General features: G+C 41.1%; 1 protein-coding gene across 15 annotated transcripts in view; it reads left to right on the top strand.

The window, feature by feature from the left end:
- The first annotated feature begins 352 nt into the window (after window positions 1-352).
- The window catches only part of TTLL11 (tubulin tyrosine ligase like 11), a 62,163-nt gene continuing 41,976 nt past the window's right edge, over window positions 353-20,539 (top strand). For all 15 annotated transcript variants that reach the window (XR_010616100.1, XR_010616099.1, XR_010616097.1 and 12 more), the window contains exons 1-6: window positions 353-718; window positions 7,167-7,263; window positions 8,579-8,712; window positions 14,151-14,726; window positions 15,326-15,421; window positions 15,958-16,076. Coding sequence is in view for 1 of the 15 variants with exons in the window: in XM_065695248.1 (XP_065551320.1) it covers window positions 392-718; window positions 7,167-7,263; window positions 8,579-8,712; window positions 14,151-14,726; window positions 15,326-15,421; window positions 15,958-16,076 (1,349 nt within the window). In the remaining 14 variants the exon portion in view is untranslated. The remainder of the gene's footprint in view (window positions 719-7,166; window positions 7,264-8,578; window positions 8,713-14,150; window positions 14,727-15,325; window positions 15,422-15,957; window positions 16,077-20,539) is intronic.

Here is a 20,539-nt window from a genome sequence, read left to right as displayed (position 1 = left end):
ACGGCTCCCACCTCACATGAACATCACCCCACCGCACGATAAGGCGTTGATTTAACTTCTAAACCAGCGGGCACGGGTTTCGGTGCAAGGACAGCGGCTGCCACAGCCGCCCCGCCCGCCGCAGCCATCACCGCCATAGCGGGCTGCTTTCCCGCTTCCAAGATGGCGGCCGCGCCCCGCGCCGGGCCGTTCCGAAATGGCCTCCCCGGCAGAGGCCGGCGGCGCTGCCCGCACTCAAAATGGCGGAGGCGGCCGCAGCGCGTGGCGCCGGCGGGGCGGGGCGAGCGGGGTCAGAGGCCGCGCGGGGATTGGCCCCTCGCGCGCCCCGTCGGTCGCGGCGCTCTCATGGCAACGGGCGGGGGCGGCGGCCCAGCGGAGGCAGCGCCGCGGGATGGAGCCGGCCCGGGAGGCGGAGGAGCCCCCGGGGTCCCCGGCGCTGCCCGCCGAGGAGCCGCAGGGCGGCCGGCCCTCCGGGGCGCCGCCGGCAGATGGGCCGCTGCCCTCCGCTGCCGGCCGGGGGCGAGGCCGCCGCGGTGCCGGCCCGAAAGGCCCCCCCGGGCGGGCGGTGCGGGGCAGGGGGCGGCGGGCCCCGGGCCGGCGCGGAGGGGAGGAGGGCGGCCGCGCCGGCCGGCGGCCCCGCGTCACGGTGGACAGCTCCAAGGCCAAGACCTCGCTGGAGGCGCTGAAGATCAGCCTGCGGCAGCTCCACTGGAGGGAGGTGAGCGCCCGACCGGCCCTCGGGGGCCTCCTGGGTCTCAGGCCGGGCCGCTGCCCCTTCCCCGCCGGTTCCTGCAGGGCCCACCCGGCCTGGTGGTGACCGCATCCCGCTGCTCTGCCGGCCCGCCGCGGCCTCCTCTCCAGAGCAGGCTCGGTCATCCCGGTTGGTGTAATCTCCTCCATGGGGTTATTTCTAATTAGGTTTCAGATCTGGAGGCTCGTTTGATTAATGATCGAAGCTGCCATCGTCAGTTATGCAAGCCAGAATAGGGGTAATCGGATATTATGCTTCAAAGCTTAAACTGGTCGCTGGAAAGGGCAAAAAAAGAAACCTACCGCTATGGAGAAATTGTACTGCTTATATATATATATAAGCAGTATATATATATAAGCAGTGTTTTCTCCATATATATATATGGAGAAAACACACTGCTATGTTGTTTTGCATCTTTCTATACACCCTTCCCTCATAGTAAGGGTATGTGAAATAAGGCTTATGACAGCAGACATCTGGCGGGTATCACCTGATACATCAGCTGTTTGATCTGGTGGCAAAGCCTCTGCGTCACAGGTTATCTAGAAGGCATGTCAAAGAGCATTGTGTATGAATGAATATTAAACCACTTAACAAAGCATACGTGACAGGCTTTACGCTTCTAAATCAGTGCGTGCAGAGAAGGTATGGCCTCCCCCCACCTTCCCCTGCAGCTTGAGTCATCTGTTTTCTCTGTTCTGTGTGAGGAGTTCAGTGCCTGCCTGTCTTTGCTGAGCCAGAGTCATGGCAATATGGGAGCTGGCACAAAAATGATGCCTTGGAACTCTTTATTTAAATCCTGAGGAGATTTCTAATATCTATCTTATAGATGCTGATTTGTTCTTAAATTGTAATGACTTTCTTTCCCTGATAACTTTATAGAAATGGAAGGAGGATGGAGTGGCAGTAAATGTTACCTGTGTTAATTTATAATGTCCTAAATACTTAATACCACAAAGACATTTACGCTCATTGCCAGGAAGAGTAATGCTTCCTCATCCTCTGGCTGCATAAAATTTAATTTCAACATTTTTAGTATTTAAATCCAGTGGGAGAATGTCACAATCTCATTGCACAAATGCTCCAGTTCTCAACTCCTGCTCTTGCAGCAAAGTCATAAGGAAACTCCAGAGGTGTGAAATTAAAGCCTGTTACTCTCTTACTCCTCAGTGCCCCTGTGCAGTGTCTGTCAGCAGCCTTGCGCTGTGCTTTAACTGGTGACATACAGACCAAAGGGGACTTCACACCTAATTTCTCTGTTCTTATGGTTAAGTTTTATTTTCAGAGCTCCTGGTGCCATTGCAGGGACTGTTGCTGAATTACTGATAGAAGTTAGCCTCGCAGATTACACTGGTAATGAGCCATTCGTACTGGTTAATTTTGCCTTGTCTGTTTCCTGAGATTTTACCGTTGTGCATATCTGCCTGGCACTTGATATTCTGTTCTACAAATCATGTTTCACATGCTCTTGTTCCTCTCTTGAATTTCTGCACTGTGTTAATCAACATCCTCCTTCCTGCTCTGCATCCCCCAGCAGCAGTTGCTTCTGCCTTTGCTTCATCTTTCTTTGCTTACTGCCTCCTTCAATATTCTTTCTCTTCCATTCATTAGTTCAGTCGATATTTTTCATTTAGTCTGTTGCTTCCTCTTCTGGCCCCTTTGAATAAAGAGGAGACTTAATATGGAATTTTGTGATGCTTGACTTTACCATCTAGATGGCCCATAATTCATTCCCTGTGAACAAGTCACTGTAATGTATTCAGCTTATAAATAGGTTGATAACTGTGAATGTGATGTTACTTTTTGTCAAGGAAATACTTTCTTGTACCAATGTATGTGTGATAGTCAGTTTTCTCTCTTTTTTTATTTCCCTCTCACCCCCCACCCTGAAGGGGAAAGAGTAGGGAAAGGGGACCCAATATTAGCTGTGACTCTTCACTGGTACTGCTGACATGATGGAAAATATGAAGGTGAAAGTCTTCTAGGATGGGAGCAGGATGAAGTGTTGACCTCAAGCTTGCAGACTTCAGTAGGCACAGAAAATCAGTAAGCAAGATCTTGTCTAGAGTTGAAGGAAAAAATACCATTAAGATGAGGAAAATCCAAGAAAATATCTTTTCTTCAAGTTATGTCTAATTTTGAAAGCTCTCCCTTTCAAATGTTTAGAAAAACAGCACTAAAATATTTGTTCAGACAGCTGTCAGTGATGACCAAAGAGCTTTGAAAATCGGTGCACTGTTACAGCAGGCCCAGCAGAGGGAACACAGATGTTGTTTCTTGTAGGATCCATGCGAATAATGCAGAAAGAAATAATCTTGGAACTAATAATGAAATGAGTGTATTTTAAATACTGATGTTTCAGGGGCTGGTATTCTACTGTCACCCCTTGTATAACACTTTTCAAGGTGATTGCACCTTGGACTCTGATTTCGTGTATTTAATCCTTTTCCCTCATCACTTCTTTTACATTTTTTCCCCACTGCTTTGTTTCTGTTCTTCTCTCTGTTTGCTGCTGGATGTGTTGGCTTGAATATTTTGTTGGGCAGGAGATGCTATCACAGGCTTTTTAAAGTGGTCTCATTTTTGTTGATAGCTTTGTCTAATGCATAGTATTACAGACTCATACAGCCTTTTGGTTTGGTCTGCTTTTTGTTTCAAGTTGTATGTTCTGAAATCTGCTCGCTGTAGTTACCCTCATTTGCCAGAAGAGCTTTGTTTCAGTAACAGCCTATCACTGCAATACACTCCCTGATAATGCATAGAAGTAAGTCATAATGCACTGTGTGATTACAGAATTGTCCACATGGTAGTAGTTCATTTTAGTAAACTGGCATATGGGAAATGCCATTACAAGACACACACAAAAAAAAAAAAAGGAAGAATACTCAAAACATGGCTAATGCTGCTGAACAGAGTTTATTCTATTGCACTGGTAGATGAGGAAGAATGAAAGCATCCAACAGACCAATTTAACTATTGAAGTTCTGTTATTGGAAGCAAAAGACAGAAAAAACCCTTCTTTTTTTTTTTTTTTCAGCTGTGGCAATTCTAGGTAAATTAAATTATCACCCATGATAGCCCTGTCTGGAGTAACACACATGGGGGACCTTTTAAAAGCATTGCAGGACTCTAATGTGTGTGCCAGTGAAGCAATTACTCCCCTGACTAGATTGGACTATCTGATTCAGTGTGTCACATTTTTTAAATGAACATGATATGCCAAATGAAATAATGGGCACAAATTGAGCTTGCATCCTGAGTTTATTCATCACTTAATAAATTATTTCTTCACCTAGCTTTCAATTACCAGGGAAGTGGAAGAAGCAGATGTCTCAGGCATCAAATATCCCAGCATTAAGCGTTTCATTTGTCTCGCTGTTCAGTAGCTGGATGGAGGCGTAGAAATAGGTTGAAATTTTACGCTGGGACAAGCTGACTAGAAGATGAGTCATTTAACTTGTCATTAAACATGATGGAACAGACTGATGTGACCCGTGAGACAATTTAAATGATTTGCTTCTAATCAAAAGGTAGGATTGACCTGTCAGGCAAATTTGACCATGAAGGATTATTAGTTGTGTCAAAGTGGTGGAAACAACTTTGGAAACAAAGCTCCTTGTGGCTCCTTGTTTGTTCTGACAAATACACCCTGAATCTGAATAGAAAAAGATTTAAAATGAATTGTTCAAAGAGTTAGTGAATTGACTGCAACCTTAAAGTTGTTTGCAGTGATTGATCCTAGGGCTAGACTCTGGTTTTCTGCACAGGGCAGTCATGCAGTGACAAGGATGGCTCCAGTCACATTCCTGACCTCCGCCCCTCTGTGGCTGTGAGCACCTTGGCTTTGGCATTGGTTAGCGCAGATCTGAGGCTATTCCAGCTGCCACAAGGTAGATGAGATGGAAGCTACTTCAATTGCCCGCCTTTCCTTTTAGCTAGTCACCTGCCCTGGGAGCTGGGAGGCAGCAGGAAGGGCTCTTCTACCAAAATCAGATTAATTTCTATCTGCCTACTGCTGCCAGAGGGACCCAAATAATTGAACTTCCTTTTTCGTTTCCAAACACTATTCTTAAGTAAAAGTTTAGTGCAGATGATAAAGAATCCTTTCCAGCTCATTCAGGAGGTGAATTCGATCTCCTTGTTGGATAAATCCAAATAATCTCAATTAGTCAGGAGTAGGGAAGTTGCTGTGCTATCTGAACCGCTGGTGCGGGAGTGCAGTGCTTCCATTTTCCAGTCCAGAGCTGCTCACTCTTCATCTGTTGTGAAATGATTTCTGTGTGGTGTTTGTAAAGTGCTTTGATATCCTCCATAGATGAAAGGTGTTATATAAATGCAAATTCCATTCCTTTCATTTCAATTTCATTTAATAAATAAATAAATTGCTGAGATTTTAGTGGGAAGGGCGCTCGGAGACCCAACGCTGCATCTGTATTCCGGATATACCTGCAGAGAGAGGTTGAGGCCACTGATTGTCTTTTGGAGCCTAACAGAATTAATTTTCACTTGTAGAAAACCAGATTTTGCAGGCTGAATAATAATGAAATAAGTGAGGAAGCCACTGGCTCTGTTAAATTTGGTATCTCATCCCTATGAGTGAGGAAACAGAGAAAGGATGCGTTGCTCAATTAGCATTTGAAATTAAATTTTTCAAGGCTATTTACTGAGGAAACTGAAATTTTAATTAAAATAGCAAATAAAATAATTCCCTCAAAAGCGTTATGAGAGTCTTTTATTTTTCCCTGTCATATTGAAGAAAAAAAAAATCCAGTGCTTAAAGAAATGTTTTAAAGGAAGAAAAAAGACATTTGGAGTAAAGAAGATGTTTCTGCAAAATAGGATGGCTCTTTCTATGAGTGGTACTGAAGTTGCTGAGTGATGGGGGTGATTGATACGTAATACAAAAGTGTCTTAAAAATGCTGTGGGCAGAAATACAGCATGTTAATCTGAAAAGGATGCAGCCTAATAATAGAAGGGATTCCTGAGAGTGTGTTCCATATGGTGTTAAAGCACTATCTACATGGAGTTGAAGATAAAATGGGTGGTGTTTTTGACTGGTAAGTGGGTCTCTGTCTGAGAGAACAAGCATAAAGGAGTTCCTTTTTTACATAAAACTTTATAACATGGTTTACAAATGCTTGGATTTTAACTTGGGTTTCTTTTTTTGCTCTGAACTGTTGATACTGCTAATTCATGGGGCTTTTTGTTCTTACTGCTGGTAGTCTCAATTTAAACCCACTTTACTACTATTAGAAGCTGTTGCCATTGGTAATTGGCAGTGCTGTTCCAGAGCTCTTCAGGCTGCTTTAAAAAAGGTTGATCTTTGATAATAGGAAACTCTATCGTTTTCCAATTTATGGTGAGATCTTGTATGAATGGGAAAAGAAGCTGGAATTAATATTGTTGAAGTAATTGCCTTTGTTCTCAGTAGTTGAAATATTTATGTTCAACAAACCATTAACTGAATTGCAAGCTTTTCTTTTAATTACAGGCTACTAGTACCAGAAAAGGATTAATACTGTAGAAATGAATACATATAACCGAATATATATAAATGAATAATACACTTATTTCACTTAAGTATCTTTGAATATCCATTTTGAATTTATTGGACACCACTAAACCAGCTTGCTTTGCAGTTACAACTTACTATTAAGTTACAGCAATCTTACTAACCCCATGTATTCCCTGAAACGAAGTACTAGGGAGCAGAAATGCTTCATGCTCGTGTGAAACTGGAAGGGAGCACATGGAAATGTTATATGGTTGAGGGTGACCATGGGAATGGGTGATAGCTGGGAAAGGAATGTGGGTGGCCAGCTTGCAGAGATGGAGCAATAACAGCAAGTCATGGGGCTCTAGTGATCTTTGGAAGAGCAGGAGCAGATTTAGTAACCGCCAGTAATGATAATTTCTCCAGGATCTCTCCTGTTTTTTTCCCTTGATGGTTGCTTATCACCCCTTAAACTGAGGAGGAAAAAAACCCAACCCAAAGCTCCATCAGAGTGTGTTTACTTCCCAGCTGTAGCACTTGCTCTTGCTGTGTCTTCATGTGCCGGAATTAAGTGCTGCTTAATGAAATTTTATTCCCTGTAATAGTATTTTAAATTACAAATGAGTCATGCCTTAATTGTGGTTGATAACAAGCTCGGAGTTTCTCCATACACATTATGCCTCTCAGTCATTTGTTTTTAGTTTCTGGAAACCTTTCCTGGCTTGTTAACATCTTGAACTTGAGAGTGTTGAACCCATCAAAATATTCTTAGTTTTGCAACCAAAATACAGAGTGTATTTCATCTGACAGTCAAAAGACTGTTCTTGAATGGTTTGTGTTTAATACGAGCATTTAGAAAAGTAAGGAATGAATGAGTATTGCCAGATTGCTTCAAAACTTGTCTTCTATCTCTTTTCCAGTATCCTTTTGGCAGACGCTTGCCGTGTGATATCTATTGGCACGGGGTATCATTTCATGACAATAATATATTCTCAGGTCAAGTCAACAAGTTTCCAGGTACCTTACTTCTGTTTCTAGTTTAAACAAATGCTTTAAAAATATGATTATTTTAACCTTTTCTGTGCTTTGCTGTTTTTTAATGTGAATTATCTGCCTAAGCAGCTGATAGTATTTTCAGCATGTTACTGGTTTTTGGTAGGTGATTTCTGCTTAGGGGGTAGGACTATCAGGATGGGTGTCTAACAATTTTTTATCTAAGATTTGTTTTGAAGAGAAAGGGTTTTTGATGAAAAGAATACTTCATATGTATGAATTTAGGAAAAATAAGTGTTGGGCTATAATTTAAGGGAAGTCTGTAATTGTCAGTTCTGTAGCATTGATAACTGTGTCTTTGGATTTGGTTTTGATTCAAAGTGCAAAGAATCTGTTCTGTTTCGTCCTCTGGCCTATGTTGGGGAGAAGCTCAAAGCAAAGTTCCTCAAATGAATGTTTTAATATTGAAGAGTTCATGGCAGCCCTTGTTTGATGATGACTCTTCAACTTTTTTAAGCTCTTTTATTTATTTTTCCCTCTTGTTTAATCCCTGTTGAGATGTGTCTAAATAAGAGCGAAGAGCTTAGGTACTGACTTACCTAAGCCCTTTACTTCAGATTTATTGCTGCCGTTTGTATGCTGCGAGAATAAGAGCTCTCAGACATGTAAATTTATGCTTTTATTTACCCTGACTTTCTCCTGTCTGTGAGAAGTTCACCCTCAAGTAGTGGACAGTGTAGTTTTCTGGTGGTTTAAACCTGTGTTAGATGAATGTTACCCTCTGTGTATTCTGGCTTCTACCTGGTAAGCAAGTGCCCTGCACAGCTGTCAAACCCAGTCCTTCAGAGCTAGACCTGATTCCCAGGAACGTTTCAAAGCTGCAGGAAAACAGCAAAGTTGGGCTCCTCACAACATTCTGTTCTTTCTGACATAGTTACTTAAATGAATGCAAAGTAAAGACAGAGTGGTTGGTTGTATTTAAATGACATTTTTTGCCTGTTTCTGGAACGATAGCAGGCTAGGGCCGTTATTGTGGATTATGGCAAAGATAGTAGTTACTGTTTGACTAAAGCTTTCCCTCTATTATTGTGTGCTGTATTTTTGATAATTGATTTTTTTTTTCTAATGTGATACAGTAATACCTATAATATGAACTACGGCAGGGGAATGGTCCAAATATTTTGTCAGCTTTTACCTTTTAAAAGCTTTTCAGTTTTATTAAAGCAATGACTAGAGTGCCTTACCAGTAGCATGAGTAATAGTATAACAATTTACTTTTAGGATGAGGCTTCAGTGCAGGTTTTACATGGCTTTTAGACACTGTGTGTTCGTTTCCCAGGTATGACAGAGATGGTACGAAAAGTTACCCTGAGTCGGGCAGTGCGAACAATGCAGGATCTATTTCCTCTTGAATACAACTTCTATCCTCGATCCTGGATTCTGCCAGAAGAACTTCCCCTCTTTGTGGATGAGGTAGATTGCCTTTCCTCTCAAAATAGTATTACTTGTTGGTTGTTGTCACTATGGCATTCTTTACTTCTTCATACCTACCAGGTTGTTTAAAATCCCACTTGGGTGCTGGGGATGACATCTTCAATGTGAGATCAGGCATAGTTTGGATGAACTGCTTTTGTTTGTTACATTCTGGAATAAACTTAAAACCAATTACACATCTTTCCAATGCCAGAAGAGATCTCTGAATAGTAAATATGGTAGAACCATAAGCCCTTTCCCTGCATTTTCTTCTGAGTTTAAAAGGGCTGAGGAAGCTGCAATGCAGTGTGTGGGGTGTGGTACTTCACCAGGTTCATTGTCACTGAAGTCTTTTTAGTCCATCAGGCCTGTTCTATCCAAATCCTTCAAAAGAGCATTTTGTACTGTGCTCTGTTAAATACACTCACACCTTCCTGAAAAATTGTTTGACTCTCTCACCAGACTGTAGTTGTGTTGTTTAAATATTCAGAATGTAATAAAATGCCATTCTTTTTCATCTGTTTTGAGAAGAATTGGTGCTGTGTTTTGGTGTTTGGTTGTTGTAGCTATCTTTAAAAATATCGTATGTGTTTGTTTTAACCCTTTCTGACCCACCCAGTGCATTCTTCTGTTCCACAGTACGCTCTGCTTGGAAAAATGAGAGAAAAAGGTATGGACCTTAATAGACTTCTGCAATGTGTGTTGCTTTTTAGCTAATTACTATATCCACAATCCAATTAAATCCATGAACATCCTCTAATACATACTCTTCAAGTGTGCTGGGTCACTGCCGTGGCACTGCCACTAATAGTAAAAAGCAGCAAAATCCCAACAGTACTTCAGCCTTATTGCTTTAGAGGCAGGACCGGTTTGTAAAAGGAGGGTAAATTATCCAATCAGTTTAGCAGTGACAAGTAAATAAGTGCAAATGACTTGGATGTAAACTTTCAGAATGGTGCACTGGGGGTTCTGGTGATGGTTCTCCTGAGAATCATCCTGGTCTTGGTTGCAAGGCGCTGATGAACATTGATGAGCATTGGTAGCAGCGTGGTCTGTACCTCAGGTTCCACGCACAGACCTGCACTCTGTCACCAGGTGGCACTGCAAATAAATACTTTTCTCTGGTTGAACGGTTGCTGGAGTGAAAAATGGTTCGTTTTTTGTTCCAAGAATAACAGATGTCCAGTAACACACTCCTAGGAGTTTCCTTTGCATATGTTCTTCCATCTGTGTTTGAGAAAAGCATAGTTCTTGTTATCAAACATATTTTATGTTGTAAAAGTTTATGTTCTACTTAGCGCAAGTTTGTAATGTAACCCCTTCAAAACAAGAAAAACTACAAACAAGAACATTCCAAATCACTGTGAACCATAAATGGTTCAGAACACTTTTCACTTGTTCCCTGAGCTATCAGTAGGAGCTCTCCAGTCTGTTGTGTTGTTTACTTGTTCATATGTAGGTTTGTTTGCTTTACAACCAAGGGACCTTAATGCTGCGGAAAACATCAGCTCTTGGAGACTGAATTTTCAGCTTATTCACAAACGAGTACAATACAGCATTGGCAGTGCCTGTGTGTTAGACATAGCCCCATAGGAACTGGCATACACTTGACTATGTGAATGTCGTGTACATATTTCCCTGAGCACAAGATGATTTAGTCATCTCTGGTACTTCTGGAAGTAAAGCTGTGTTGTCAAGGGCTGCAGCTACTGTGTATATATTCTAGATGTGTCATGCTCAAGCTAGTGTTGCTGTACCTTCACTATTACTAGTATTCATGTCCTTTGGGGCACAGTTAATTACTGAAAATAAATTCTCTGTCAGTGTAGGTGTAGCTTAGACACGAGAAGACGGTTTGGTGCTGTCTGTGGTATAGGATTTTGTCCCAAAGGGCTGGGCTGAGACATGAACACCTGGAGGCTTTGCCTATAAAAGAAATGACAACTGAAAGATTAAACTCTTGAGACCTTAAATTTCACTGCCTCCTCCTGAAGCACTGTGACATTTCAAGACAACTTCTCTCTCAAATGTTCTTACTGTGTCTCACTTCTGTAAACAGGATCATGAACTATTAGCATACATTTGTATCAATAACTAATCAAATGCTGTTGGCTTTTCCCACTTTCCTGTAAATCCAGGTGGTAAATGGTATGGCTAATCTAATATTAATCTTCTGTGCCTTAAAAGCCAATAGTTGTTGAGAAAGCTGTACTTCTGAGCTTGTGGATGACCTTCATTTGGGAAATACCAACAAAATGGTAGTTCCTTTAGTATCATTTGTATTGGAATGAAATGGTGATTAATTTCTATTGGAATGAAATGGTGATAGGTGTTTTTCGTTATTCACCTATTTTTTTACCTTCTAAACCATTTTATACTGATGTTTCACCATAACAGAGGGTGAATTACAGATAAGCAAACTGGTCAGGTGCTATGGTAACCACCCCTTAACTACCAGAGATGAATCTGTTGGAATCTGTGTGCTAAAAACATATTTCTAATAGGAAATTCCAATTTCTGAAAAGCAACTATCTTGGGATTCAAACCAGGGCCTTTACTGCTCTCATACTGCCTTCTTTGTGTTGTCTGTGAGGATGATGAGTAGGCCTAATATGATTAATTTTTAATAAGAATCTAATTTGGACAGTCTGATTTCCAGCACAGCATATTTTTGGTGGTTTAATCAGGTTTTCAGCTTTTGGATACCTCTTAGGCATTGATATGAATATTCGAGTCTTTGTGCTGTCAAATCTTATCACCCATTGTATGCATGCTTTTCAGAACGCTGTGTGCATTCAGCCTGTGCTTCCTCACCAAAGGCAAACCTGCAACTGGATCAGATTTTCATGCCCTTAGACATCATACTCCCCTCTTGCTGTTGACTGTAAAACTGTTAATGTGCTTTTAAAGATAATTTCCTTCTGTCAAGCTCAGTACACAGAAATACCTCATTTTGTATGAATTAATTTTCTTATATGACTGAATTCTCTGTATCTGGAGAAGCTTCCTCGTAAGTAGACCTTGCAAGAACATAGTTGAGGGGATTGTGGAGAATTTGAAGGTGACTGTCAGAAATTTCCTTGAAGATGAAGAAACCATCTGCTTTCTTCAAGAGAGTCGATCTGCTCAAAACGAAACTGATTCTGGATTACTGTTACCCATTTCCCCAGTGTTCTGTGTTCATCTGCCATGTGTAAGGTTTGGACTTAACCTGGACTAGAAAATGATGGAGGAAATTATTTCCTTTCCAGCTAAGTGGAAGGAGTTAAGTATGAGATCTATGAGACCAGGGATTGTTACGCTGCAGTGCTTCAAAAGCAGGCTGCTGTTGCATCTGTAACAATAGTTCCCAGAAAGCTTTATCTCTTTTGAAAAGGTGCTGCTGTAGCAGAGCAGAAGTAGCCTGAGGCGTGAACAGCAGAAGTGAGAATGGGAGGCAGATTGCCCTGGCTGGTTTCATAGAGGTTCTTTATTACTTTCTGCCCTCATAGACCATGATTGGCACTTCATGCATACAACTAGAGTCATAGAAAGGGTATGTTTAGTCATGGAGGTTTAAGATTAAGCAAGTATCTTTCTGAGATGCTGACTTTAACAACCAGAGAAGCTCCTCGAGTATGCAGAGAAATGTCATGTCAAGGGAATGCTATTCTGCAGTGGTAAAAAGACTAGGGCATAAATCCTGCTATCCTTCTTTGCACATCTAGGTCTGCTAATCTACTCAGACCTATTTATCCCCATGCAGTTTATGTAGCCTGACCTCCACTGTGGTGTTTGATCCCTCGAAGTGACCTGTTGTGAAGAAGGATCTTTCACTGAGTTAGTGTGGCACTTGGCCATGGCAGAAATCCTAGTCTAAATAATTAATCTTGAATTTCTGCTGTAGTCAATAGAAAGGCTTTTAGCAGGGTGATTCTCAATGAAATAAGTAACTGGATAGGATAGAGCCAGAAGTCCTTCAGGCCTTGGGAACGTTGTGGCTGGCAGAGCTCTCGTGTGGGTCTGCAGCCTGATGTAGTGCAGCAGAAGGTGCTGTCTGAAAATCACCATGATCTCGCTGGTGCTCAGCTTTCTCCTATCTGCTGATTTCTTCTCTTTCATTCTGTGGGGTCAGGGCTGATAGTGGCAATTGATTGGCTTTTTTCTTTGTGAGCTTGTATCCTCAGGCTTCTTAAAGTCAATCTCAGTTGTTGCTGGCAAGCCTCAGGCTTGTGTAAAACCAGATCACTGCCGCCGTTCAGCAGTGTCTGGCTGAATAGAGAGAATAGCAGCTGCAGGTCTGGTGCTGTAAAACATGTGAATGCAAGAAAAGAGTGATCTCTGCTGTGACATCCCTCCATTTTGAAAAGAACAGATTTTAAGTGCTTTATTCTTTCAAATCCCATGAGTAGCTGATAAATGTATTAGCCTGTGTCCTGCGTTTTCTGTAGCTGTATTCTTTGTTAGGGCTCCCTTTCAGTGCTGTACGGCAGTTAGGTTCTGACAAACCCCAGATACTTCCCCATCACTCTTACCATAATTTCTGTCAGTGAACCATTTAAACCTTTTCCCTCATATGTCCCAAGAATCTAGGGCACAGTGTGGAAAAAAACCTTGAGATATGGGTATAATGGCTTATACTGTACTCATGGATATCACAAAGCACCAAGAGAATTGGATAGACGAATATTGAGGTCCACGCTGCTGTAAACAACACAGAAATAGGTCACAGAGTCCTCCAGCGACATTCTTACAAAGTATTAAAGTTGACTTTAACAAACAGAGCTCTTTCATGGCAAGGCACTACAAACAATGGAAAGAAACTGATCCTGAAGGCTACTGGTTTGCTGACCTTTTTCCTCCTCGTTTTTTCCTCTTTTCTCCTTTTTCATGCTGTTTCTGTGTCTTGTTGACCTTTATACACGTGCTCACAGAGTGTTAGTAGGTGTCAAAATTTCTTATCTCCTATTGCCTTTCTAGTGGGGGCATCTCCCATCACCCATGTGTAGTAAGTTCAGTTGGTAATGTATCTCTTCAGGGAAAAAACCATTTCTGGAATGATTCTATTAATTTAACTTGTTAGCAGTGATGAGTATTTGACAGAACTCTTTAAGAGATCTGTGAACTGGACGCACTTCTCTGTGCAAGAGATATACAGCATTTCAGTGTGTAAATTGGTATGTAACATTAAAAAGTTCTTGGCGTAGTTTATACAGTGGCTTGTTAAATAAAATGACCTTTTACCTGTACTACTAATTCCCTACTCATGATTTTTGGTTTGTCTCTGTGCTTGTCAGCGCTGTTTATACTCTGCCTTTTTTTCCACAGTGTTTACTGCTGTAGTGATGTGATCCTGTTATTTTTGTGTCTTTCTGTTTATAAATGCAATTTGTTGGTTTTCATCAGCCCTTTTCCCCTTCCTCAGTTAATGTCTTTCAGTGTAATCCTTTTCCTTCCAGGTTCGTATGATGAAAGACAGCGATCCATCCTGGAAGCCCACTTTTATTGTAAAACCTGATGGAGGGTGCCAGGGGGATGGAATCTACCTCATTAAAGACCCAAGTGACATCAGGCAGACAGGGAGCATCCAGAGCCGGCCAGCTGTGGTCCAGGAGTATATCTGCAAACCACTGCTCGTTGACAAACTGAAGTTTGATATTCGTCTTTATGTCTTACTGAAATCTTTAGAACCCTTAGAGATTTACATAGCCAAAGATGGACTTTCTAGATTCTGTACAGAGCCCTACCAAGAACCCACGCTAAAAAATTTGCACCAGGTTTTTATGCATTTAACCAATTACTCACTAAATATCCATAGCGGGAATTTCATCCATTCTGACAATGTGAACACTGGCAGCAAGAGGACTTTTTCCAGCATTCTATGCAGGCTGTCTTCCAGAGGAGCTGATGTCAAAAAGCTGTGGTCAGATATAATTTCACTGGTGATTAAAACAATTATTGCACTGACACCAGAACTGAAAGTTTACTATCAGTCTGACATACCAGCAGGAAAGCCTGGGCCAACTTGCTTCCAGGTAGGTTGGAATTTCTGCCAGGAATGCTGCTGTTTCTGTGCATGGATTAATTTTCTGGATGTTTAATTCCTTTTCTAAAAGCTTTCTCTATTTATGCTGATCACTGGTTGGGTGTACTGCATACACTGAGTAGCATTGCATGAGCTTGGACCTTAGGTTCTCACCCCCAGGTTTTACCTTACAAATCTCTGTCTCCTGACCTGTGTTACTACTAGGCATAAACGTATATGGAGAATTTTCAATGGGTATCATTCGTTAATAGCAGTATTCACTTGTTTCCATCTTTTAGATGTAATAACTATGAAGCTTTGGAGCTTCCTAATGCTGCTAAGATGATGTAAGTTGTAAGACCCACTTGTCATAGGTGCTAAGATTCCATGTTGACAGATGCAGTATTCTGAGATGGGAGTAGCATGAAAGTAGCTATTAATATTGAAGACAAGTGGCTTCAGGAGTTGTTCAGCCATTTGGCATGTTTCTTAGTTATTTCTTTTGTCCCTCATGTTTCTTCCTCCTGATCGTTGACATATGGATGACCATGGCATTCTCTAGAAAAGGACTGAGTAGAACTGAAGTAACACAGTGCTTGTTATGTACAGATTTTAGGGTTTGACATTCTCCTGATGAAAAACTTGAAGCCGATGTTACTTGAAGTAAATGCAAACCCCAGCATGAGAATAGAACACGAGCAAGAGGTAAGACCTCTCAAAATGACAGTGATATTGGAATGAAACTGTTTAGATTTGGTTTGCTGGTCTTTTTTCCTTGTTTGAAAGATGAAAGCTGTCTACTAATACGAAACTGCCAAGGTTCTCTGTAATTTTCTGCTTTGAAATCATTGCTAATCTTATACACTAGAAATATGACTTATTGGAATTGTGAAAGCTCTCCATCATCTTTGTCATGAATACATTTATTCAGCATCCCCTGCAGTTGGCTTAATTGTGTTTAGGGGATTGCTAATAATTTTTTTCATGTTTGTATACACAATATAAATGGTAACATTGGCAGGAATCTGTTTCTTAATACTTCAATTTACTAGAGAAAATTGCCAAAAAATGTTATAATATCATACTGAAAATACGAAGGTATTTGTGTATCCTGTTAGAAGTATTTTGTTGTCAGTCACTGTGTATTTAAAACATACATGACATGCATGAAGTTTGAGGAAATGTGGAATAAATAATCTTCAGGTCCTTGTTGAGTAATTGCATCCCTTTGTAATTGAAAGCTTTCTCCTGGAGTATTTGAAAACGTCCCAAGCCCCGTTGATGAAGAAGTAAAAGTAGCTGTTATCAGAGACACTCTTCGTCTGATGGACCCTCAGAATAAAAAGAGAGAAGATACCCAGTAAGTGTGTTGACTTTGAGTTATTTTGTAGCAGTACCTTGTAGTAGTTCTAAAAGTGAACTGTTTTCACCCAGTTATGTCAGTTTATCCAGGATGATGACTTCCCACTGTCTGTGTGACTCCTGCATCCACGGTGGTTACTCTTTCAGAAAGGCTTGTAGAATATGGATTGGTGGCATGGTGCAAAAAGAGTATTTGGGTTTGTGGATCTGCCAAGGGAAGGTCAGGGAAAGAAACCAATTTGTTACACTCTGTGTTTAGTAGCAGCAAATCCCCCAAATGGGGGTCTCACAGCTTGGCTCTGATCACTTCATGTGCTGCTTTCTTAGAGCAGTGGTGGAAGTGTGCAGGGAGCCATGCAAGTACTCAAGGAATTGAAAACATCCGCAAACTGGTAGTAAATCAGGGTTTATCAGTTCCCTTAGAATATCTTACCTTTGCTTCAGAACTGGTGCAAACAATTTAGTAACTCAGATTTATTTACTTGTACTTTTACTTGAGGCCTCTTTTTCATTCCGAAGTCATGAGATGTAAATTTTGTGTGTTAATTTGCTTGAAAGTCACCAATTACTCTGAGTGAATTGCCCCACTGGAGCTGAAGAATATAAATATTGTATTTAGAAATTGCTTGCTTGATCTGCGATAATAAATATAGTTAAATCTATGATCTAGAAACGAGAGGAACTGCCTGGAGCAGCTTGCACAGCACTGCTTATGGTGGGGATCAGGCTGAGGGAAAGGGTGTCTTCTTTTTTGATGAAATGCCTTGTTTTAAGCAGATCCTCGGAGATTTAAAAGGGAGATTTCTTTTTTTCCCCTAGAAATTCTTGCTTATAGGCCTGCCTTCATACTAAAATATTGATCTTGTTCTTCTCTTGGTGCTTAGTGGCAACCTTAAATATGGTATTCATGTTCTGTAATGATTTCAAGCACAAACCTGCTGTCCTTTTGTAGACAGAGTCCCAAACAAGTCATGAGACATGACTGATACTACAATAATACAGATTTTTTTTTAATATTAATACTATAAGATCAAGCTATTCTTTCAGAGGCAGTGCCACACAGAGAGGTTGCTGTGGTCTGTGTACAGAATGTCTTGCAAAGCAATCTGTACTGTGTGTGGCCTGTACTTAACCTTCACCCTTAAGATTCCTTCAGTGCATGGAGCTGAAAAAAGATCATTTTTAACCTGTAATTATGTAACTAGTCATGTCTTTTTTTTCATGCTGAAGTTATGTCAGGCATTCATTAGCTAAATATTAGATAGGGAAAAAAGGAAAGTGATAACTACAAATAAATTCCTTGAGAACGCTGGTGTGTGTGGAACGTTCATTCTGCTGAGGGTTCTTCTCTGATACATTTCAAGTCCTGAATAATTTATAACAGGATTAGTGCGTGATGAGAGAAACTGTTGGCTGGTCACAAGAGGAATTCGTCAATGATGCAGCTTTTTTTGAGGATACTCTGGTTAACAGAGCATCTTGTTGATGAATATCTGCCGGTTTTCACCATAAGTCAGTCCTGTTTCTTGCTGCAAAGGGCAATCTTCTGATAATGTTTTGTGTGGATATACAGGAACTCATGGGTGACAGCTGCCCCCGCCCTTCAGGTGAGAGTTACCCCTTCTACTCCCAAGTGACTATTCATTGAACTGGGGATGGTGCACGCAACTTTGGGAGAGACACGATCTTTGTGAGCTTCATGTAAAGGACCTCATTCTGATTGCCTATGGAGATTTACGTCAAAGACAGGAACTGAGCACCGGTTGCTTTTGCCTTGCCTTCACTAGCAAAGGTTTTGCAGTGCTTTTGCTTTGTGTCCCACCTCTCTCTTGTTTTGGTGCATTTCAGCCGGTTCTGATGTATGCTCCCACATTCCCTCTCCAAGCACTCCTACAGGTAACTGCAGATAAATGGCATCATTCCTCTGTCTGCAGGCCAAAGATAATAACTCAGTAATTGGCTAGAGATAGAATGCTGGACACTAGTTCACCTACCCATTGTAATCTTTTTGCTGGTCTAATTGTGCCTGCCAGCAGGGAAAGCAAAATTTGGCCTATTAATAGTAAAGAAATCAGAAAGAATTCCTGTTTTGACAGCTGACCAGCAGCAAACATTGCGGACTCCAGTTTTGATGCTCATTAAGTAATGGACATTAATCTAAGTAAAGTTTTAATGATATCTATAGCACTGGGTTTGAACACACAGGGGAAATACTGCGAAGTCTGAGCTGCATCTCAGGTAAACATTCTGCTGTAGAGATGGATTTGATTTCCCTCTAATTATCTCCCAGATTAAAATAAATGAAGCATCTAAATGAAAGCGAGTTTCAGGAGTCATCCTCAAGTACTTCATTATCAGGAAAGATTAATAGCTCAGAAATATTCTTAGTTTCATTTTTCCTATCTTTTAGAGTTTTGATGATTCCCCCCCCCCCTTCTTTTCATGTGATGTGTGATTCTGAAAGAAAGTTAAGTTGAATAAGACCAGTTTATTGTGCCATACATAACTCTTGGTTTTTAGAACACAATTCCAGTCTCTACATGCCCCAACCACTGGTAATTTCCTTTAGTCATTGAAAATCTCCAGTGATCCATGTTCAAATGAAGATACTTAAATATACTTAGTGGTTGTTGTTCCACATATGAATAATCTTTTCTTAGTTGTAAGAATTTGCCCAGGCCATTTAAGTACTGAGGTGTACGTGGTTAATATTTTGTGCATGTAACATGGTTAAACAGAAACTTTAAATTCATGCAAATATTTTGATTTTATTTTGAAATGGAGGAAGTATCTTCTGTTGTAGAGATGAGGGAAGGTTTTGTGATTTTCCATGATGCAAAGAAGATAAGGAATTAAAGCAGGATAAAAAGTGACCTAGGCACGTGTGACCCTTTTGGGAGGGATCCTGAAGTCAGCAGGCATCCTGATGAGCATTGATATCCTGCTTTGCTGCTTTAATTTTCTTGTTGCTTCCAAAGCCTTTACATTGGCCTGATTTTAGCCAAAGTCTGATGACAGCATAGTTCCAAGTAGCTATTAATAGGGAGCTTTGGAGCCATGCACTGCTCTGCAGGGTGAAGATGTATGTCAACAGCTCAGAGCCCCACAAGAGGAGAATCTGAAAGCGGCCCTGTGGGTTACTTTGTTAGCCTGTTTTCAAGCCATTCTGTAACCCAGAGGGTGAGTGGTGCCTGGCTCTGCCTGCCCAAGCAGAGCTTGGATAGCCCTTTGGAATGAAAGGAGGCAGCTCATCAACTGCATGGTGGGTGTTTTGTTTGGTTGTTTTTTGCCCTTTATAAAGGAAACAAGAAATCAGCTGAAGATGGATGGTTATAAAAAGAAATGCAGGGTCCTTTTTGCCCTAGCTTTGGTTTCTAGACTTGTCCTCTTATCCTTAGGCATCCTGAATTTGGAACTCAAATTTCACTCATAATTAAGAAATTAATAAATAATTTGGAAGATGCCTACTCTTTGCTTTTGTTTGTGTGGCAGTGCTGTTCTCATGGATTGTAAGCCTTGAGCAGATCATTGCAATCATCCATGCTGATGACACGCTGGAACAAGCACAGTCATTTGTGGCCAAGCTGTTTTCTTGGAAAGGTGGAATTTTAAGCTCTGTAAATCTGCAAATATTGCTGAACAAACCTTACTTTATTCTAGCATCACTACAGAGTGAATTCAGGGGGTAGTGATAGCCACTGGTCTTGATTTCTGTTCTGAACATCTGCCACTGCTCATTTCAGAGTTATCCTGGTGTTTTTTCCATCTAAGATTGGGGTTTTCATCTCTTTTGGTTCAAATTTATGACCTAGCGAAGACTTTCAGCACTGCATGAGCCAGCTGATCACTGCAGCATCAGGAGGGAGCTTTCCTCCTTGAGTGAGAAATATAATGTAGAAAAACGAAGGCAGGGAACGTAGTTTCTTTTTACTTAACACATTCAAAGCATCGTGTATAGCAGGGGTGGCACGTGTTCCCTCACAGGATCACAGTATGCATTCAGCATCGTCAGAAAACTTGGCTACACCCAGCTTGAAGAGTGAAATCCCTGTCACAACTAGTATAGTGTAAGGCTCTGAAACGTGCTCCATAATGTTTGTACAGAGACAGTTGTATAAGTCTTCCAAGTAACTATTTTCCTCCTTACATTTAACTCATGTTAAGATTGCAGCTTCTTTAGATGTCTCCTGCTGTGCTTGTGACCAGTGGGTCTAACCTTGTCTGTTAAACTGCAAGAGGAATGTGGGTCTTTACTTAAGCTTGTATAGGATTAAATTTGCTCTGGGTTTACTTCTTGTAGCAGAGTGCTGTTCACACCCTGCTGAAGGTGGGAGGAGGCTTCAGCTAAAGGAAATGTGCACGATTAAATGAGTGGTCTAATGACACCGAACAACATTTAAAGTAAATCAAGGTTACTTATGTAAACAGCAGTTTAATTAAGATAATCACTGATGCAAATCA

Source organism: Lathamus discolor, chromosome 15 (assembly GCF_037157495.1).
Source record: "Lathamus discolor isolate bLatDis1 chromosome 15, bLatDis1.hap1, whole genome shotgun sequence".
In the NCBI taxonomy this organism is placed as follows: domain Eukaryota; kingdom Metazoa; phylum Chordata; class Aves; order Psittaciformes; family Psittacidae; genus Lathamus; species Lathamus discolor.
Note: the sequence above shows the minus strand (reverse complement) of the source record. Positions and strands in the feature narration are given on the sequence as shown.